The sequence below is a fragment of the Platichthys flesus genome, chromosome 21, assembly GCF_949316205.1.
Source record: "Platichthys flesus chromosome 21, fPlaFle2.1, whole genome shotgun sequence".
NCBI lineage: Eukaryota > Metazoa > Chordata > Actinopteri > Pleuronectiformes > Pleuronectidae > Platichthys > Platichthys flesus.
The window spans coordinates 1,405,156-1,428,143 of NC_084965.1; the positions used below are offsets into that span (position 1 = coordinate 1,405,156).

Consider the following 22,988-nt stretch of genomic DNA (forward strand, 5'->3'; position numbering starts at 1 on the left):
CTGTAATTCAGAGAGAAGAACTGTAGCATCAACAAAGTGCAGTGATGTGTCTTCAGTGTGAAGTGTAGTGTGTGTGTGTGTGTGTGTGTGTGTGTGTGTCCTCCTGGTTCCTGTATGTTCTCCTGACTACATGTGGACATGATGCTCCTGAGGAGCTGGAGGACGGAGCCCTGGGGGATCTGCTCCACCAGGAGGAACCAGGACTCACTGCACCAGCCTCAGGTCTGACAGTCACTCTGAGGATTTCATCATCAGTTCTGGTCTCATGGGATCTTACCTTCCTCTATCTTCACATAGCTGTTGATGAAGAGCGTCTCCTCTTCACTACTGAGTTCACAGGTGAACGTTCCCTGTTGGTCTGAAGATAAGTGGTGCAGCATGAGGCTGCCTGACGCTGACACATCCTCCACCTGCTCATTCCACTGCTCTGAGACCCTGGGGGGGCCGTCCACCCCGGTCTGGTCCATAATGATCTGCCTGTGGTTGAACTTCCACACCCAGTGTGTCGGGGGTTTGGTGTTTGGAGCAGTGCAGTAGATTGTTGTTGTTGTTTCACTCGGTGACACATGGACGGGAGCTGAAAAGAAAAGAGATCAAATAATATCATCGTGGTCAGAATGTGGTTTCAGGCTCTGATGAGACTTTCTGAACATCTTCTATCATCAGAATGATTCATGTGGAGGAGGGTGTGGCCTTGGAATGATGAACTGAACTAGAAGGTCACTCAGTGGAGCTGATATCTCCTCCAAGGACCAACAGTCAATTCAAGCTGCTCCACATCTCACACACATCAGTCCTCTCAGGGGAAATGTCCAGAAAGGTCCAAAGTTAAACAAAGAAAACTAATGGATCTGTTCAATGTTCCATTTGTTTGTTGGGCTTCAAGCAACAATACACAACAACTACTGAACAGATTTCCATGAACCTTGGCAGGAAGGTGTGTTATGGGTCAGGCTCAGAGAAGAACTCATCACATGTTTGTGTGGATCCAGGATTTGTTGTTTTTTCACATTAACATTGTGAGAGAGGACGTTTTTCAACATTTTCATTTCCCTTTGAATAACTGATGAAGATGAAAAAACAATCTGACAAATTTAGAGGACTGATATTTACGAGTGTGTGAAATTTGGTGCAGATCTTGGGCCTGGTGAATTTCAATGTGGTTTCATAAGGAGACTGTTGGGCCTTGTGGATTCTGAGCTCTACTGAGTGACCTGTCGCCCACGTTCCATCCTCACAACTAGTTTAGTGGAAATCTGTTCAGCAGACAAAGAAACAAACAAAGTAAAGATTGAGAATCAGCATTGATATAAGATGTGAGTTATCTGTAGGAGCAGATATGAATATGCAGCAGTAGGTGAAACAAGCAGAGGTTCAGTTCCATAGAGCAGATTCAACGTACTGGGTTGATACCACACCGCGCTCCTCCTCCCACTGCGAGTGCTGATGCTGCAGATCAGAACAGAGACTCTGTCTGACAGTGTCACTGTGCTGCTGATCTCATAGAGCTGCTGCTCCGTCTCCTTCACTGAGGTTTGGTTCTGAAGGGTCACGTTGGACGGAGGACTGGTGGACCAGGTGAGCTGTGGCTCGGGGTAGATCCCCTCTGAGCGGCAGGTGAAGCTGTCCTCCACCTGCACAATGTCCACGTGACGCACCGGAGCTGCAACACAACATTTCTCTTTTAGAACTCATTGATCATCTTTGCCTCGTGCTCTGTGGAGCTCTTCATTAATCTGACTTATTGTGCTTATTATTTAACATGTCACATATGAGTCAATATGTGGAGCTGCTGACATCAGCTGTGTCTCAACTCAGGGGCTGCATTTGAAGACCGAGCTCCAACGAGTGGATCCGTCCCCGTCCAACCTGTCCCAGGATGCATTGCACTTTAGAGACTAACCATGTTTCAAAGAGGTAATGGTGCCGGCAAGCAGCGAGACGTCCAATGCTTCAGTATCAGCTTCAACTCAACCCAACAGTACACATGTTAAACAAGGGAACAGCAACTAGAGACAAATATCATTTCTAGTATTTGTGTTGTGTTTTCACTGTGAGTTTCTTTACCATCTACTCTCAGGTTGATGAATGACTCCTTGTTGCCTCCAATGATGGTGCTGGTGTAGCACTTGTATTTTCCCCGGTCCTGAAGCTGCAGCACCGTCAGCCTGATGGAGGCGTTTCCTCTGGAGATCTGATCTGTGAACAGTGATGTCCGCCCTCTGAAGCGCTCGCTCTGGAGACCTAACTGGTCACTGGCTCTGTAGTAGGAGTGGACAGGAAGGTTTCCTGGTTCCACCTTCACCCAGTGGATGGCTGGGTCTTTACCAGGATGAAAACTGCAGGGTAAGATGCAGCTCTCCTCTAAAACACAGGAGACCTCAACATCTGTGAGACACCGGGTAAAAAAACAACCAGTTCAGGATCAACTGTGGTGAATAGAAGCTTTTTTTAAAGAGCAATTAGAGCATTTGCTCTTAGACGGATTGTGAATGTAAATATCCTGATGGAACTGTCTGTCTGTTTGCCTGTTGACAGTTAACAGACTTTAGAGGCTCAGATTCACACCAATCCTTTTTTGAATCCAGTTTGTGTGTGAGTACAAAATAACACATGATTTATCTTGGTCTCATTTTTTACATCACAAAAACCTGTCATTTAAACAGGTGTGTAGACTTTTTATATCCACTGTACAGTCTATGGTCTACACAGAAACGCTGGTGTGCTTTTATTTTGCAATAATTTATCTGTATGACATTAATTTAAAAGATAAACGTTGAAACTGTGTTGAAAGTAAATTTTCTCTGTATATTCTGCTGTGAACCGAGAGCTGCACGAGGAGAAACTCAGAGACCTGAACCGAGGCTCAACAGAACTGGTTTGGTAACATGGGCGCGGAGCGGCTGGATTTTCATTTCCGCCTTTTTTCGTTTCCACGTCCATGTGTGAAGACGGCAGACAGAGCTGATATTTATTCACAAACACTTAAAAACCCACAACTCAGTCTGATGGAAACAAACATGTTTGTACAAAGTACTACGTTCAAAACAGAACCTGTGATTTCTGAGTAAGATCAGAGTTCACGTACCTGCTGTGGTGAGAGTCCACATGATGAGGATCAACACAACCAGAGACTGGAACACAGACATCTTCACTCTGTGAGAACTGAATGTGGATTAAAGAAGGAGAGACCAGTTAACAGCTGGTCACAGAGGAAGGTTCCGACTGTAGACTCACACACTCTTAAGTCCCATTGTTAACATTGCGTCATGCAAACCCAAAGTGAATCTGTCCAGTGCGTGTATCTGCAGCCTGCTGTGACACGAGTGAGCAGGGACCGTCTACAAAGTGCAACACCGAAAAGAGATATTACAAAAATATTCAATAACTACACTCTATTACTGTAGTTTCTCACCAAAATCATGTCACAGGTCCGGGGTCTCCTGATGGCGATGCTACAGTATTTAATTTCGAAAAAATATATTTTGCATAAGTTTGGGATATATTTATTATGATATTCAATAACTTCACTGTTATACTGTATATTCTTACCAAAATCATGTCACTCGTCCAGGGTCTCCTGCTTGCTATGCTACAGTACTACGTTTGGGAAAAAGGGATTCAGTATAAGTTTTGTAAATATGTATTATGAATATTATTAAATAACTTGACTGTAATTCTCACCAAAATCATGTATTTGTCATAATAAATATTTCTAAAACTTAAGCAAATCACTTTTTCCCATACTTAGTACTGTAGCAAAGCCAGCAGGAGACCCTGGACATGTGATGTAATTTAGATAAGAAACTACAGTAATAGAGTGAAATTATTGAGTATATTTGTAATATCTCTTTTCGGTGTTGCACTTTGTAGATGGTCCCTGCTCACCTGTCTCACAGCAGGCTGTACATAGACACTGTGACAAGCCTGGAGTTGTCTGCTGTGCTATTGTTGTGTTTCAGGCTCCTGTAGGCGGAGTCAGACCAGTGATCAGCAGGGATGTGGCCCACCTGGGTTGACTGCTACTTAAGAGGACTGTAGAGTGGGCTCTGCTCTCTCATTCACCGGGTCTACCTCCACACGGACATGTGGAGGTTTTGTTTGTAGTATCATTCATGTAGAATAAATACTGTACCTGCAGAGCTTTGTGCCATTCAGTGTTTCCTGTTGCACACGGGAGCCATAGTGTTACAACACCAATGTCCAGTGTCCATCACAGAGGAAAACTCATATTGATGATAACTGTCCTCAGGGGCGTCGTTAGGCCTGTTCTTCAGCCCCCCTAAATATTTTTTTTTTTTTTTTTAATTAAACTATTGTTTTACATATGGACAAGTCATTTAGAACTCTAACATGCTACATATGTGAGTGCGTTTCCGGTTTGTATGTTTTCTCCCCCTTCAAATTACAATCCAATAGCCTCTCATCATACTTAACAATAAAAGACCGGGCACTAGGACCTTGGGGAGTGTGCATCGCTGCTAATTTCTCACTCTGCCAAGTAACGTCTCTCATCCAGACAGCAGGATTACAGCCAAGGAGTTTAGCTCATAGTAAATGATGCACAGTGACATTGTAAGTACAGGTAGTTACAGAATGTGACTCTGTAGTTGTTAACGATTGTTACCTGCTTAAATTTGGGTTTACTTGAGGCAGATGAAAGGGAATATTGTAATGAGCTATGTTAACACTAAGCTAGCTAGCTAGCTATTTTGTTAGAAAATGTCTCCAGTGAGCAAGAGTGTGAACGAGCAAATTTGAAATGTAACATTTAACATGTTTTCTTTTAATAATCATAAATAAACAAAACAATGGTGCTGCAACTCAGCAGTTATTTAGCAGTTCTCTTTGCTATTCCATATGGAACATTAATATAATCTTCATCCTAAACAGAATTCGGGCTTCTTAGCCATTGTACGGTTGAATACAACTTTTTTATTTTCTTTTTAAAGCAAACAGAAATTATTCGGGCTTCTTAGCCATTCTTTTTAAAGGATGGTTGAACATTTTAACATTTTTTGTCAAACAACCATTCACCACACCATGACACAATCTAATGCCTCTCAAGGTTCTCTTGGCTAATCGTTCTTTAGCCAGTTGGTGAGGCAAACTAACTTGTTCACATTCTATGACAGTAAAGCTGACCGCTTCTTTTGCACAATGTGTCCTGCGAGTGAAGCTGGTATGGCGCATTTCACTTGAACGCCCCTCGCCGACCAACACGTTCTTAGCGTTGAGGTGGTACTTTAGGCTGGTATTGCTCCGGTGAAACGATAATGTCTTCCCGCAGATAGTGCATATCACCTTGGTTTTATTGAAAGTTCCATCTTTGTTTTTTTGGAGCACGATCTTCCCGTCCAGAAGGTGATGTTTGTTTGAATAGCAGCTGCCGTCTGACTGCATTAGAGCGGCGACTAGTGGAGATTGGGCGGAAATGTAGATATATTGGAAGGTCCTTTTTCCGCATGCGTTAAATGCGTTAAAAAAATTAACGAATTAATCCTGTAATTTAATCATAACGCGTTAACTTGTTATTTTTCACAGCTCTAATTTTAAAACAATAATATCAGTTCCTATAGAATGTTGTTGTTTATAATCAGTTATGCTAGTGAAAACTAAATGTCATAGTGTCCCTCATAACGCTATTGTACCGGTATATCATCCAATTCATTGACCAGATGGATATAAGAAGATTCTGTAGCAGAGGTGACTGCTCCGCCCAGTCAGATGAGAGAGAGAAGCAGGAGACTGACAGGGCTGAAGGAGCCGGTGGGAGAATTAGGATTTGGGAGTGACGCGGATATGAAAACTAGTATATCCGTCTTTCCTTTACAAGCAGGAAAATTATTTCTCTCTATTTGCGAAAATTTCATATTTGTGTTGTCAAATTTCACGATGACCCTGAAATTCTGTCTCTTCTGTTATCTTATACTGAACGAATGCAAGCAAAGATACAGAGAAAAACCAGACTCTTTCTGATTGAACCAATCTATGAACATTGAAACAATGGATATCCGCAGCCCCAAATGAGCCCAAAAATAATTGGTGCGCGCTACATTCAGCATCCTTAGGGGCAAAGCCCCCCCTTTCTTTCAATCCTAGAAACGCCCCTGACTGGCCTGTAGCCCACACGTTTCGCTTATGACTCATCAGCGAAATAACCTGGGAAGTCACAATCTGTGAACATCTTTCTGAACTTTATTGAACTACCGCAGTATTCTTGGCGCTGCGCTTCCGCTTCCAGTGTAAACCCGGCGTGAGGCTTTTCTTAAAACCATAGAGTAGGTGTTGTTCATGTTTACTTTGTCCTGAGCTTCATGAGGCTGCATTTAAACATCAGGAAAATTACTCGTCAGTTTTGGAACCGAGAACTTAATTCAAAATTAAGAAATGTTACACATGAATGTGACCAGGTCATTTTCATCTGCATGAACAGACCTTTAATCTAGTTCATTTTAAGTGTAAACTGACACAACACTGAGTATAACTAAATATATAATTTTATACTTATAACTTTATAAGCTGTGTTATCAAATATGTTTTGCGGCTCCAGACAGGTTTTATTTGGTGGAAGAGGAGAAATGGTTCTTTTGATAGTAAAGCTTTCTGACCCCTGTCAAAGAGGACCATCAGAAGATCTCAGGAAGTGTTGGAACGACCAGTGACCACACGGTGGAGCCAGAGGAGAAGACATCTGGAGATTCATTTAGAGTTCAGTGAATAAATGAAAGCTTGGATCTGCAGGTGGCGCTAGAGGACAAGATAAAAGTTCACCAAAGTCATGAGCAGTCCTCCTCTGTTCTGTATTTAAGCTTTTCATCCCCTGATGAGTAAAATCCTAAATTCGTCAAATACAGAAAGATACCACACAGATTCAGATAAATACATTTTAATAAATACAAAACAGTACCAGATATAAAATACAAATCTGTACATTCTTTCCAGAGCTTTAAATTATTATAATTCAGCTTTAACCTGGTTCAGGTTCTGTGAGTCTGCTGAACGTGTCAGATGAGTTTGGTCTCAGCTGTTTCATTCAGGTTCTGTTGGTTTTCAAGTCTCTGTCGGATGTTGTCCAGAGTTAAAACAGACTTAGAGCAACACTATGTCTCCACCTCAAACCAGCAGCTGGGTTCAACTGGGTTTGATGGTTCAGTGGCTGAAGCCGTTTGGTCTCTCACAGAAGAAGAAGGCAGCAGGATGTTGACCGGGTCGGACTCGTTCACATGGAACCAGACGTCGACCTCATCAACTAAAGATCTGGAACCTCCTCGTGTTTCCAAGTTGACGTCTTCATCTTCTACGTGTTCAGCTCCTTTTCTTCATCCAGAGGTTTTTGTTTGTTCTTTTTTTTCCAAGGCAGCCTTTTTTTATTTTCACATGACGTGTTCTCATTATTTTCTTCATTGACTGACCTGTAAACAAAATTAGGAGAATTCAGAGCTGCTGAAATCTTAATCTCCTGGATTTTTATTCTTCATCAGTCATAAACACAAACTGCAGAAGATGTGAAACTATCAAACATCAGGACATTTTCTTTCTCTCTTAATCTTATTGAATCCATTGAACTCATTTTTTCATATCATGCATTTCTTTGTGCTTTTTGCTTTTGATCCACGAACCTGAAACAAACATCTCCTCCAGGAAATGACAGAAATAACAGATGTAATTATCTGAGACGTTCACAGACACATCTGCTTCATGTTCACTGATAAAGAAACTTTCATTTTACAGAATGAACGATACTAATAGATGTTACATTTGACATAAATACACATTTTTTAATTAAAGTTCTTTGTATTTGTGTTATTAATAATACAGTTTATGATCAAACTGTAAAATATCAAGTCTCAGTTACATTTCTTTGCCGTAAGGGTTTGATAAAAACATCTTAGGAATCGTTGTCAAATCTTTTTCATGAATTTATTGGCCGATTTATTGGTATCAGATTTTCTTTCACTTTAATATCGATATGGTTTTTGAAGGAACTCTCAGAAACTGAAGCTTTAGGATGTGTCTGCTGTTTACAGCATCTCCATGACAACAGGGTTATTCTTTAGAGCAGAATATTGAAATTATCAGAATAAACAATAAACTTACTGTAAATTGTTCATCTCTGTAGCTGCTGGTGGTGGATGATCCGTTTCGTTTCTCTGAGTTCAAAAGAAATAATCATTAGAAGAAACAACACATAAAAAATGAATAGAACTATTGTAAATATTAATATTTACCTTTTGTCTTTTAAAGTATAATAATCCTGCTCCAGCTCCTAATGCTACACACACAACGAGGACTCCGACCACAATTCCTGCAACTGAACCTGAAGAACCTGTAATTCAGAGAGAAGAACTGTAGCATCAACAAAGTTCAGTGATGTGTCTCCAGTGTAAGTTGTGGTGTGTTTGTGTGTGTGTGTGTGTGTGTGTGTGTGTCCTCCTGGTTCCTGTGTGTTCTCCTGACTACATGTGGACATGATGCTCCTGAGGAGCTGGAGAACGGAGCCCTGGGGGATCTGCTCCACCAGGAGGAACCAGGACTCACTGCACCAGCCTCAGGTCTGACAGTCGCTCTGAGGATTTCATCATCAGTTCTGGTCTCATGGGATCTTACCTTCCTCTATCGTCACGTAGCTGTTGATGAAGAGCGTCTCCTCTTCACTACTGAGTTCACAGGTGAACGTTCCCTGGTGATCTGAAGATAAGTGGTGCAGCGTGAGGCTGCCTGACGCTGACACATCCTCCACCTGCTGCCTCCACTGCTCTGAGACCCTGGGGGGGCCGTCCATCCCGGTCTGGTTCACAATGATCTGACTGTGGTTGAACTTCCACAGCAGGTGTGTCGGGGGTTTGGTGTTTGGAGCAGTGCAGTTGATTGTTGTTGTTGTTTCACTCGGTGACACATGGACGGGAGCTGAAAAGAAAAGAGATCAAATAATATCATCGTGGTCAGAATGTGGTTTCAGGCTCTGATGAGACTTTCTGAACATGTTCTATCATCAGATGTGAGTTATCTGTAGGAGCAGATATGAATATGCAGCAGTAGGTGAAACAAGCAGAGGTTCAGTTCCATAGAGCAGATTCAACGTACTGGGTTGATACCACACCGCGCTCCTCCTCCCACTGCGAGTGCTGATGCTGCAGATCAGAACAGAGTCTCTGTCTGACAGTGTCACTGTGCTGCTGATCTCATAGAGCTGCTGCTCTGTCTCCTTCACTGAGGTTTGGTTCTGAAGGGTCACGTTGGACGGAGGCCTGGTGGACCAGGTGAGCTGTGGCTCGGGGTAGATCCCCTCTGAGCGGCAGGTGAAGCTGTCCTCCACCTGCTCCATGTCCACGTGACGCACCGGAGCTGCAAGACAACATTTCTCTTTTAGAACTCATTGATCATCTTTGCCTCGTGCTCTGTGGAGCTCTTCATTAATCTGACTTATTGTGCTTATTATTTAACATGTCACATATGAGTCAATATGTGGAGCTGCTGACATCAGCTGTGTCTCAACTCAGGGGCTGCATTTGAAGACCGAGCTCCAACGAGTGGATCCGTCCCCGTCCAGCCTGTCCCAGGATGCATTGCACTTTAGTGACTAACCATGTTTCAAAGAGGTAATGGTGCCGGCAAGCAGCGAGACGTCCAATGCTTCAGTATCAGCTTCAACTCAACCCAACAGTACACATGTTAAACAAGGGAACAGCAACTAGAGACAAATATCATTTCCAGTATTTGTGTTGTGTTTTCACTGTGAGTTTCTTTACCATCTACTCTCAGGTTGATAAATGATACCTCGTGGACTCCATCGATGATGCTGGTGTAGCACTTGTATCTTCCCTGGTCCTGAAGCTGCAGCCCCGTCAGCCTGATGGAGGCGTTTCCTCTAGAGATCTGATCTGTGAACAGTGATGTCCGGCCTTTGAAGAGCTGGCCCTGGAGTTCAATCTGGTCTCTGTCACTGTAGTAGGAGTGGACAGGAGGGTTTCCTGGTTCCAACTTAAACCAGTGGATGGCTGGGTCTCTACCAGGATGAAAGCTGCAGGGTAAGATGCAGCTCTCCTCTAGAACACAGGAGACCTCAACATCTTTGAGACACCGGGTAAAAAAACAACCAGTTCAGGATCAACTGTGGTGAATAGAAGCTTCTTTTAAAGAGCTATTAGAGCATTTGCTCTCAGACGGATTGTGAATGTAAATATCCTGATGGAACTGTCTGTCTGTTTGCCTGTTGACAGTTAAGAGACTTAAGAGGCTCAGATTCACACCAATCCTTTTTTGAATCCAGTTTTTGTGTGTGTACAAAATAACACATGATTTATCTTCGTCTCATTTTTTACATCACAAAAACCTGTCATTTAAACATTAGTGTGCTTTTATTTTAATATTTGCAAAGGCAGCAATGCAATCATTTATCTTTATGACATTAATTTAAAAGATCAACGTTGAAACTGTGTTGAAAGTTAATTGTCTCTGTATATTCTGCAGTGAACCACGAGCTGCACGCAGAGAAACTCAGAGAACTGAACCACGACTCAACAGAACTGGTTTGTTAACATGGGCGTGGAACGGCTGGATTTTCATTTCCGCCTTTTTTTCCACGTCCATGTGATAACGGCAGACAGAGCTGATTATTATTCACACACACTTAAAAACCACAACTCAGTTCAGTTTTGTGGACGATAAAGTTTCAATGAAGAATAAAAGAACATCTGGTGTGAACTGTTTCCCCTCCAGCTCAGTGAGAACATGTTTCTCTGTGTTGTTGTAAACCTTCACAATCATTTCTCATGTTTCCTGCTTCGTCTGAGGAGCAACACAACCAGAGACTGGAACACAGACATCTTCACTCTGTGAGAACTGAATGTGGATTAAAGAAGGAGAGACGGTGGAAACATGCAGAGAAACTGAGGTTCAGAGTCTGAACTACAATAACTACCTAGTGAATCAAACTGTCCTCAGATATAAAGTTGCACTATAAACATTGCTAAACATTAACCAACTTAAGGTTCAGGTTGTAAAATTGCAATAAACTGCTCCTTCTTTCTTGAGCGAGAGCAGAAGTGACTAACATTAGCAGAAAGTCTCACAGTCTGATCACAGTGCTATCGAACAAACAAGCACAACCCTGTGGACAAACACAGTTTGTTCATCTACTGAAGAAACCATCTGTTGAACTTTTATGATTATGTAATTTCTTTGTAATACAATTTAATTAAATGAATGAAACCTGAATTATTCTAAATAATCTTCAGTGTTGTATTTATTTGCAGCTTCATTACCTGAACTCATCACCTGCACGTCTGCCTCGGGTGTTAGAAGGTTCAGTGGCTTCAGCCCTTTTTTAAATATTTATAATTCTTATTCAAACTTCAGACTGGATGTTCTTAAGATGTGAAAGATCACTGCTCTTTGTTAGGGTTATTATTATCATGACATCCTCTGATTGTATCACTGGTATGAAGTGGTTTCAGAATGATGACAAAAATATCATTCATCACAATCTTCTGGGACAACACATCGTGACAGGCCTCCCTTAGAGTGGAAGTGTGTAGAATCTAGTGACATCTAGTGTTAACGTTTTGTGTTGCAGCTGAACACCTCTCACCTCACCCTCCTCTCCCAAACATGAGAGAACCTGTGGTAACTTCAGTTTTCATAAGAACTCAACGGGTTTAGTTTGTCCAGTCTGGACCCCTACAAGAAACATGGTGGCCTCCATAGAGAGGACCCCCCCCCCCACACCCCCACCCGTTGTAAATATAGTGTATTTCAATATAAAGGCCCATTCTAGAGTAAATAAAACAACAATTTGTATTATCAAGATGAAACATACTGGTGAAAACATTACTAGTATTATTTTATATTAAATAGATCCATTTCTATAAATCTTTCACATTGGACCATAACATCAAAACCAAGGGGCAAGAAACGACAAAATAAAATAAATAAAATTGACAATAAAAATAGCATTTATATTAATATTACTTTATATTTTTTAGATAACATCGATGAATCAGATAAGTCAGTGCATATTCGAGATTTAAATCTTCATACTGTTCACATTTGCAATATTTTGTAACTTAATGGTAAAATATTTTTTCTATTTGTTCTGTGTATAGTTAGTTAGTTAGATATAAAGTTAAAATAACAGAGCGACACCTAACAAACAATAATACTGTCTGTTCCTGAAGAACAGACCTGAAACCTGGTGAACTCCTAATAACCGAAGCTAAAGTCATAAAGACAAACGAACAGTAAACGAGTCAGAAGCTTCTCCAGCGACTGATCCCAACACGACCACATGGATGAGAGAAGTCTCACACACACACATACACAAACGCTTCTCACACTCACACTTCACAAACACACACCATTCCCTAATCGAGCAACGCATAGAGTTATAACTAAAGAGGAATAACACAAGATCTCAGGAAGTGTGGGAAAAACCAGTGACCACACGGTGGAACCAGAGGAGAAGACATCTGGAGATTCATTTAGATCTCAGTGGATAAATGGAAGCTTGGAACTGCAGGTGGCGCTAGAGGACAAGATAGAAGTTCACCAAAGTCATGAGCAGTCCTCCTCTGATCTGTGTTTAAGCTTTTCATCCCCTGATGAGTAAAATCCTAAATTCGTCAAATACAGAAAGATACCACACAGATTCAGATAAATACATTTTAATAAATACAAAACAGTACCAGATATAAAATACAAATCTTCACATTCTTTCCAGAGCTTTAAATTATTATAATTCAGCTTTAACCTGGTTCAGGTTCTGTGAGTCTGCTGAACGTGTCAGATTAGTTTGGTCTCAGCTGTTTCATTCAGGTTCTGTTGGTTTTCAAGTCTCTGTCGGATGTTGTCCAGAGTTAAAACAGACTTAGAGCAACACTATGTCTCCACCTCAAACCAGCAGCTGGGTTCAAATGGGTTTGATGGTTCAGTGGCTGAAGCCGTTTGCTCTCTCACAGAAGAAGAAGGCAGCAGGATGTTGTCCGGGTCGGACTCGTCCACCTGGAACCAGACGTCGACCTCATCAACTAAAGATCTGGAACCTCCTCGTGTTTCCAAGTGGACGTCTTCATCTTCTACGTGTTCAGCTCCTCTTCTTCATCCTGAGGTTTTTGTTTGTCTTTTTATGTCTCAGGCAGCATTTCTATATTTTCAGGTGTTGTGTTCTCATTATTTCCTTCATTGTCTGACCTGTAAAGAAAATAATGGAAATTCAGAGTTGCTGAAATCTTAATCTCCTGGATTTTATTCTTCATCAGTCATAAACACAAACTTCAGAAGATGTGAAACTATCAAACATCAGGACATTTTCTTTCTCTCTTAATCTTATTGAATCCATTGAACTTCTTTTTTCATATCATACATTTCTTTGTGCTTTTTGCTTTTGCTCCACGAACCTGAAACAAACTTCTCCTCCAGGAAATGACAGAAATAACAGATGAAATTATCTGAGACGTTCACAGACACATCTGCTTCATGTTCACTGATAAAGAAACTTTCATTTTACAGAATGAACGATACTAATAGATGTTACATTTGACATAAATACACATTTTTTAATTAAAGTTCTTTGTATTTGTGTTATTAATAATACAGTTCATGGTTAAACTGTAAAATATCAAGTCTCAGTTACATTTCTTTGCTGTAAGGGTTTGATAACAACATCTTAGGAATCATTGTCAAATCTTTTTTATGAATTTATTGGCCGATTTATCTGTATCAGATTTTCTTTCACTCTAACATTGATATGGTTTTTGAAGGAACTCTCAGAAACTGAAGCTTTAGGATGTGTCTGCTGATGCAGCTGAGATGAAGCTGTTAGAGCATCTCCATGACAACAGGGTTATTCTTTAGAGCAGAATGTTGAAATTATCAGAATAAACAGTAAACTTACTGTAAATATATCCTCTATAGCGTCTGATTCCGTCTTGTGTTAGTTCTTTTTCTCTGAGATCAAAAGAAATAATCATTAGAATATACACATAATATATGAATAGCAGAACTATTGAAAATATTAATATCTACCTTTCTAAAGTAGTAGTATAATCCTGCTCCAGCTCCTAATGCTACACACACAACGAGGACTCCGACCACAATTCCTGCAACTGAACCTGAAGAACCTGTAATTCAGAGAGAAGAACTGTAGAATCAACAAAGTGCAGTGATGTGTCTTCAGTGTAAAGTGTAGTGTAGTGTGTGTGTGTGTGTGTGTGTGTGTGTGTGTGTGTGTGTGTGCTCCTGGTTCCTGTGTGTTCTCCTGACAACATGTGGACATGATGCTCCTGAGGAGCTGGAGGACGGAGCCCTGGGGGATCTGCTCCACCAGGAGGAACCAGGACTCACTGCACCAGCCTCAGGTCTGACAGTCGCTCTGAGGATTTCATCATCAGTTCTGGTCTCATGGGATCTTACCTTCCTCTATCGTCACGTAGCTGTTGATGAAGAGCGTCTCCTCTTCACTACTGAGTTCACAGGTGAACGTTCCCTGGTGATCTGAAGATAAGTGGTGCAGCGTGAGGCTGCCTGACGCTGACACATCCTCCACCTGCTGCCTCCACTGCTCTGAGACCCTGGGGGGGCCGTCCACCCCGGTCTGGTCCACAATGATCTGACTGTGGTTGAACTTCCACACCCAGTGTGTCGGGGGTTTGGTGTTTGGAGCAGTGCAGTGGATTGTTGTTGTTTCACTCAGTGACACATGGACGGGAGCTGAAAAGAAAAGAGATCAAATAATATCATCGTGGTCAGAATGTGGTTTCAGGCTCTGATGAGACTTTCTGAACATCTTCTATCATCAGATGTGAGTTATCTGTAGGAGCAGATATGAATATGCAGCAGTAGGTGAAACAAGCAGAGGTTCAGTTCCATAGAGCAGATTCAACGTACTGGGTTGATACCACACCGCGCTCCTCCTCCCACTGCGAGTGCTGATGCTGCAGATCAGAACAGAGTCTCTGTCTGACAGTGTCACTGTGCTGCTGATCTCATAGAGCTGCTGCTCCGTCTCCTTCACTGAGGTTTGGTTCTGAAGGGTCACGTTGGACAGAGGACTGGTGGACCAGGTGAGCTGTGGCTCGGGGTAGATCCCCTCTGAGCGGCAGGTGAAGCTGTCCTCCACCTGCTCCATGTCCATGTGACGCACCGGAGCTGCAAGACAACAGAGATTCAGTTTGAGGGAAGATGTTTCCCACGTGGTGATGTGGGAGGAAAGACTCTTTGCTCTGCTGCTTCTGTGGAGCATCTCCTTTCACCTGAGATCATTCAAAACCAATAAAAACTGTTTCCAGAGACTTTGTTTTCTCTTCTTCACTGAATAAGAAAAGTCTGTTTCCCACTTGGCTCGTCCAGAACCTGGAGTTTGCTTCAGGAAGCTCAGTTGAATGATCACATGACTCTTTTACTGTTGAAGCTTTTCCAGGAAATCATCCGTCACTTCTCAGACTGTTTCCTGATGTTACTCATTGATCTGAGAGTTGTTGTATTGAGCTCACACAGTCGTAAAAATCATGGTTTTATGATAGTGATCAGTATTTATACAGCACCCGGACTTCAGCCTTTTGACCCGTGTTCAACACAGATCACTTTGAATTCAGCCGACAGAGATTAACATGGCTCAGATAAATCTGATCATATCACATATGAGGAAAGTCTGAGTGTTGTTCACATTTTCCATCGAGGTGGATTCATGAGCACTGAAAACTGTGCACGTGAATTTAGAAGAAGTCGTGAGATGAACACCAGAGAAAATCACAACTTTCTCTGAAGTCGTCACAAGGTTTTATAAAGTGTTTTCTTTTATTTTGAAGGAGGCACAGCTGTGAAACCAGGTCTGTTTGTGCACGTGCACTCTATCTACTCCATGACCTTGTTCAAACGACCTTGCATGAAGTTCAGGCTTCCTGGGAATGAAGTCTTATCAGCTGGGCTCAACACACACACTGCCTGTACACTGTAAAACATTTCAAAGTATGGTCAAGTCGAATTTAAAAATATATTCTAAGTTTATCTGCTTTCATTTTGACAAATGTCCTGAAACGAAAGTTCAAATGTTTCAGTGCAAACACTCATTAACTTTTCACTGTGGGGTCAAAGGTCACAACAACACCACCAGGCTTTTCACCTCCTTGAATAAACCAAGAAATAAAAAGTGAAAGTATCAAAGTCTTGAATTCTATCTGACTCACTACTTGATTTCACCAGTGGGGGGGGGGGGGGGGGGGGCGCCCCAGATATTTCTCACACAACAGAGTGTCTCTCTTCCTGCTGCAGTTCTACCTCCTCGTGTCTGGAGCTCTTCATCATTTGACATATTGTGATTATTATTTAACATGTCACATGTCAGTCTTGCCAGAATGCAGATCCAGAAGTTGTATCTGATCTGAGTTCTGTGTCGTGCCATCTAGTGAAATACTCTAGAGGGCGCTGCTGAGAGTACACAGAAAGTGCAGCTACGCTCATCAAGCATCTGGTCATGTGACCACTAAACAGCAAGTGCATCTCCAGCCTCATCTGTTTTATAATTATATCAGAGACAAATATCATTTCTAGTATTTGTGTTGTGTTTTCAGTGTGAGTTTCTTTACCATCTGCTCTCAGGTTGATGAATGACTCCTTGTTGCCTCCATTGATGATGCTGGTGTAGCACTTGTATCGGCCCTGGTCCTGAAGCTGCAGCCCCGTCAGCCTGATGGAGGCGTTTCCTCTGGAGATCTGATCTGTGAACAGTGATGTCCGGTTTGTGAAGCGCTCGCTCTGGTGATCAAACTGGTCTCTGGCTCTGTAGTAGGAGTGGACAGGAAGGTTTCCTGGTTCCAACTTTATCCAGTGGATGACTGGGTCTTTACCAGGCTGAAAACTGCAGGGTAAGATGCAGCTCTCCGCTAAAACACAGGAGAACTCAACATCTGTGAGAGATCGGGTAAAAAAACAACCAGTTCAGGATCAACTGTGGTGAATAGAAACTTTTGTTAAAGAGCAATTAGAGCATTTGCTCTCAGACGGATTGTGAATGTAAATATCCTGATGGAACTGAAAGAATATTGACTTTGAGATTCATCTAAATCTGAACATTCTTTGTGATGAGAAGAATTTAGGATCTGGACATTTAGATGTAGAGAAAGATGGATTTTTGTAGAATCCCATGGTTGTGTGTGTGTTGTTAAGTAAGGGATTCATTTTTGCAACTTGTATTTGTGAACTACAGTTCGGCCTATATGTTTTGTCAAACCCCGACCACATGTTTCTTTGGTCTGGAGACAAAGCAGAGCCTCCAGAACTCAGTGTTCCAAGTCCCCCCTCTCTTCTGTCTCTTTCGACTCGTCTCTTCTACTCAACTCATCAAGAGGAGCTCACCTCTCTTTCTTCTCAACTTCCATGGAGGAGAGGTGCAGCTCTCCAGCTCACCCAGCCAGGGAAACCTCCTCCCTTCCCAAGCTCTACCAACCTTCAAGCAGGCCTGCCTGGAGCAGACTGCTGAAAGCTTCCAAGGGCAGCGACAGAGAGCCTGAAGGCCGGCGCATGCTTCTGCAACTGCGTCTGCGGCTTTTCACACAGCTGTGTCGAAGGACTCGTTGTCATTCATGCTTCTCAAACCGTTGCACGTTTTACAAAGTAATTCCCCGGCCAGAACACTAGGCGGAGTAACGTTTTTAGTTGAAGATGGTTAGAGACGCCTTCTTTCTTCGTCAATTGATTATTTACTTCGCCACTGCGGCTCCTCGTAGCTTTTTTCTGGCAGACAAATCCTCCAGTCAGTGACGGGTTATCCAAGTGATCATACTTTCGGATCTCCTCTGCAAAACGCTCTTCTATTTGGTCCATATTCGTTCTTCTAAATCTTCTGTTGTTTCTGCCGGTATTATGTGGCATGAAACCGGAAATGCGACTCCGGAAAGGATGAAGGTAGCAGACCAATCACAAGCCTTGAAGGCTCACTCGTCATCATATGGTAAAAAATCATGATGACGTCATTATCAAATGGAATAAAAATATAGATATACCATATAGACCATATAGAAATATAGAATCCAAAGTTAACATCATCTGATTGGGTTCTATAAAGCATGTGTTGTTTGATTCAGTGACAAATTAAAAACTAAACTATCATCACGTGTTTCCTCTGGAACGTTTGTGGAACGTAGTCAATCTGGTTCTGTAAGATTCCAACACTTGGAACAAGAGAAGCTGTTTCCTCTCAACTTCATCACAGATTAATTATTTAGCGTAGAAATGAATTTGGTAACTAAATTTTAATGTGATTTTTTTTTTTCTTAAAAATATAATGTTATAGCATCGTTAGTGTTTGAGTGTCACAGGGCTGAGATTTATATACACACATTCACACACACACACACAAACCCACACATACACACACACTTAAAAGTTCAGTTCTGTTGAAAATTTTAGTTTCAATGAAGAATAGAAGAACTCAACATCTGGTGTGAACTGTTTCCCCTCCAGCTCAGTGAGAACATGTTTCTCTGTGTTGTTATAAACCTTCACAATCATTTCTCATGTTTCCTGCTTCGTCTGATGGAAACCAACATGTCTGTACAAAGTACTACGTTCAAACAGAGCCTGTGATTTCTGAGTAAGATCAGACTTCACGTACCTGCTGTGGTGAGAGTCCACATGATGAGGATCAACACAACCAGAGACCTGAACGCAGACATCTTCACTCTGTGAGAACTGAAAGTGGAGTCAATGAAGGAAAGAGGGTGGAAACATGCAGATAAGCAGGTTTGAGACTGCGTCAGTTCTCTGGCTGCTGACGATCAAACTCTTAACAATCTTCTACTCAGTGATAAAGTTCAGTGTAAAGTTCAAACTGACTCACAGGTTGTTTCACTGAAACTCTATCAATCATTGAAGGCTCAGTGAAAGATTTGATTGGGAGAAATTGAACATAAAGTAATCTAGTTTTCAAGAGTGTGTAATGATTCAAATTGTATGAATTGTTTATGTATTTACCCTTGAATGTGGTAAAGGGTGAGGTGAGGAGGATTCAGCTGCATCATCACAATTCAACACTAGATATCACTACATTCTACACACTGAACCTTTTCTGACTTCAAGAATAAAAAAAAGATGTGAAATTAGAGGAATCTACCAGTTTCTGGTTTATTAGGTAACTGAGCTGCCACTCGAATTCCATTAATCTGGTTATATTCAATATTTTTCTATTACAAGCAACTCCAATGAAAACACAGAAACCCAACATTAGGTGTGACTGAAAGGTATTTACAGTGGATGACGTGTTCCTTCATCGTCATAACAAAACAATGTTACTTTATTATGACTCAGCTTCTTGAAACAGTCCCTGAACTTTTTCACTGTTTCCTCCTTATTGTTCATTCAGGCTTCAGTGACCAGCAGATGGAGAAATGTCCTCACTCTGTGTGAGCGAGGAGATGACTTATTCCTGTCTCGTCATTGTTTACTTTTAAAATCTCTGGAAGAGTCAATACAAATGTTCAGAACTCAACATTCTCAAACTAAACAGATTCCAGGTCTGTTATTTTGTCAAACACTGACCACATAAGAAAAGTTAAGTTGATTGATTTCTTGCCTTCTCATCGTTTTCTTACCTTTACTCCTAAAGTTCCCATGATGCTTTGAGGCTGTAAATATCTTAACACAACTTTTCTGAAAGTGTCATTTTCCCCTCTGGAGGCTTCAGGCTGTTTTAAACTTTGCACGAGGATTTGTTTACAGTAGTTTCAGCAGATTAATGTGCAACGTGTCTATAAACTTAAAATCAAATCTAATCTCTGAGAGACTGTAACCTTGGTTAGTTAATATGTGTAGAAAGAACAACACACTCAGAGTTCAGTGATTAATCTGTTTTAATAACGACGGATCAGGAATCTGAATGATCCATGGACCAGCTCACTGGGTTGAACTAAACCTGTGTGAAGGTCTGGCATCAAGTTGGACTTTAGGTTCTTGTCTCCATTGCCCCCTGGTGGCTGGCTGCAGTAAAGGTCATTTGGTTATTTGGTCAGTGAGTTCAGTAAAGTTGGAAAGATGTTCACAGATTCTGACTTCCTGGATCAATGAGTCATCAGCGAAACGTTGTTAAAACACAAACGCTGCATAATTCCCACCGTAGTGAGGTGGACAACGGGCTACAGGCCAGTTATCATCAATATGAGTTGTCCTCCGTGATGGACACAGGACATTGGTGTCTGTGTACAACCTGCTGTGAGACGAGTGAGCAGGGACCGTCTACAAAGTGCAACACCGAACAGAGATATTACAAATATATTCAATAACTTCAGTCTTTTACTGAATATTCTCACCAAAATCATGTCACATGACCAGGGAGTCCTGCTGGCTATGCTACAGTACTAGGCTTGGGGAAAAGTGATTTAGCATAATTTTGGGAAATATTTCTGAAAGTATCTAATGTTACTGAAGAACAGACCTGAAACCTGGTGAACTCCTAATAACCGAAGCTAAAGTCATAAAGACAAACGAACAGTAAACGAGTCAGAAGCTTCTCCAGCGACTGATCCCGACACGACCACATGGATGAGAGAAGTGAGTGACGTCACGACACACTCGCACACCGTCACTCCAACTTGACTTCACGTCAAGCACTTTTAATCATAGAGGAACGTCACAAGATCTCAGGAAGTGTTGGAACAACCAGTGACCACACGGTGGAGCCAGAGGAGAAGACATCTGGAGATTCATTTAGATTTCAGTGGATAAATGGAAGCTTGGAACTGCAGGTGGCGCTAGAGGACAAGATAGAAGTTCACCAAAGTCATGAGCAGTCCTCCTCTGATCTGTATTTAAGCGTTTCATCCCCTGATTAGTAAAATCCTAAATGTGTCAAATACAGTGATACCACACAGATTTATATAATTACATTTTAATAAATATTAAACAGAACCAGATATAAAAGTCAAATCTTCACATTCTTTCCAGAGCTTTAAATTATTATAATTCAGCTTTAACCTGGTTCAGGTTTGTGAGTCTGCTGAACGTGTCAGATTAGTTTGGTCTCAGCTGTTTTATTCAGGTTCTGTTGGTTTTCAAGTCTCTGTCGGATGTTGTCCAGAGTTAAAACAGACTTAGAGCAACACTATGTCTCCACCTCAAACCAGCAGCTGGGTTCAAATGGGTTTGATGGTTCAGTGGCTGAAGCCGTTTGGTCTTTCACAGAAGAAGAAGTCAGCAGGATGTTGTCCAGGTCGGACTCGTTCACATGGAACCAGACGTCGATCTCATCAACTAAAGATCTGGAACCTCCTCGTCTTCCAAGTTGACGTCTTCATCTTCTACTCGTTCAGCTCCTCTTCTTCATCCTGAGGTTTTTGTTCGTCTTCTGTCTCAGGCAGCATTTCTTCATTTTCAGGTGTTGTGTTCTCATTATTCTCTTCATTGTGTGACCTGTAAAGAAAATTTAAAAAATTCATAGCTGCTGAAATCTTAATCTCCTGGATTTGTATTCTTCATCAGTCATAAACACAAACTTCAGAAGATGTGAAACTATCAAACATCAGAACTTATTCTTTCTCTCTTAATCTTAGTGAATCATTTCAACTTCTTTTTCATATCATGCATTTCTTTGTCATTTGCTTTTGATCCACGAACCTGAAACAAACATCTCCTCCAGGAAATGACAGAAATAACAGATGAAATTATCAGATGTTACATTTGACATAAAATATATTTTTTAATTAAAGTTCTTTGTGTTTGTGTTATTAATAATACAGTTCACGGTTAAACTGTAAAATATCAAGTCTCAGTTACATTTCTTTGCCGTAAGGGTTTGATAACGACATCTTAGGAATCATTGTCAAATCTTTTTCATAACTTTATTGGCTGAAATATCAGTATCAGATTTTCTTTCACTCTAATATCGATATGGTTTTTGAAGGAACTCTCAGAAACTGAAGCTTTAGGATGTGTCTGCTGTTTAAAGCATCTCCATGACAACAGGGTTATTCTTCAGAGCAGAATATTGAAATTATCAGAATAAACAATAAACTTACTGTAAATGGTTCATCTCTATAGGGTCTGGTGGTGGATGATCCATTTCGTTTCTCTGAGTTCAAAAGAAATGATCATTAGAAGAAACAACACATAATAAATTACCAGCAGAATTATTGTAAATATTAATATTTACCCTTTGTCTTCTAAAGTAGTAGTATAATCCTGCTCCAGCTCCTAATGCTACACACACAACGAGGACTCCGACTACAATTCCTGCAACTGAACCTGAAGAACCTGTAATTCAGAGAGAAGAACTGTAGAATCAACAAAGTGCAGTGATGTGTCTTCAGTGTAAAGTGTAGTGTAGTGTGTGTGTGTGTGTGTGTGTGTGTGTGTGTGTGTGTGTGTGCTCCTGGTTCCTGTGTGTTCTCCTGACTACATGTGGACATGATGCTCCTGAGGAGCTGGAGGACGGAGCCCTGGGGGATCTGCTCCACCAGGAGGAACCAGGACTCACTGCACCAGCCTCAGGTCTGACAGTCGCTCTGAGGATTTCATCATCAGTTCTGGTCTCATGGGATCTTACCTTCCTCTATCTTCACGTAGCTGTTGATGAAGAGCGTCTCCTCTTCACTACTGAGTTCACAGGTGAACGTTCCCTGGTGATCTGAAGATAAGTGGTGCAGCGTGAGGCTGCCTGACGCTGACACATCCTCCACCTGCTGCCTCCACTGCTCTGAGACCCTGGGGGGGCCGTCCACCCCGGTCTGGTCCACAATGATCTGCCTGTGGTTGAACTTCCACACCAGGTGTGTCGAGGGTTTGGTGTTTGGAGCAGTGCAGTGGATTGTTGTTGTTGTTTCACTCGGTGACACATGGACGAGAGCTGAAAAGAAAAGAGATCAAATAATATCATCGTGGTCAGAATGTGGTTTCAGGCTCTGATGAGACTTTCTGAACATGTTCTATCATCAGATGTGAGTTATCTGTAGGAGCAGATATGAATATGCAGCAGTAGCTGAAACAAGCAGAGGTTCAGTTCC

At 41.6% G+C, this 22,988-nt stretch overlaps 2 protein-coding genes across 2 annotated transcripts in view; both read right to left on the reverse strand.

Moving 5' to 3' along the window:
• The window catches only part of LOC133932496 (ribonuclease inhibitor-like), a 34,965-nt gene extending 31,620 nt beyond the window's left edge, over positions 1–3,345 (reverse strand). The window contains exons 1-4 of the mRNA XM_062379204.1: positions 3,089–3,345; positions 2,068–2,388; positions 1,403–1,663; positions 278–577 (exon numbers count right to left, since the gene is read on the reverse strand). Of these exons, the coding sequence (XP_062235188.1) occupies positions 278–577; positions 1,403–1,663; positions 2,068–2,388; positions 3,089–3,149 (943 nt within the window). The 5' untranslated portion in view covers positions 3,150–3,345. The remainder of the gene's footprint in view (positions 1–277; positions 578–1,402; positions 1,664–2,067; positions 2,389–3,088) is intronic.
• A 3,528-nt stretch (positions 3,346–6,873) lies between these two features.
• LOC133932500 (V-set and immunoglobulin domain-containing protein 10-like) lies at positions 6,874–9,697 on the reverse strand. Its single transcript, XM_062379208.1, has 6 exons — positions 9,589–9,697; positions 9,088–9,348; positions 8,611–8,910; positions 8,232–8,329; positions 8,101–8,153; positions 6,874–7,415 (listed from the first exon to the last, which is right to left on the reverse strand). Exons 2-6 carry the CDS (start codon positions 9,326–9,328, stop codon positions 7,301–7,303), a joined length of 807 nt encoding a protein of 268 aa, XP_062235192.1. The 5' UTR covers positions 9,329–9,348; positions 9,589–9,697; the 3' UTR covers positions 6,874–7,300.
• Between the last annotated feature and the right edge of the window lie 13,291 nt (positions 9,698–22,988).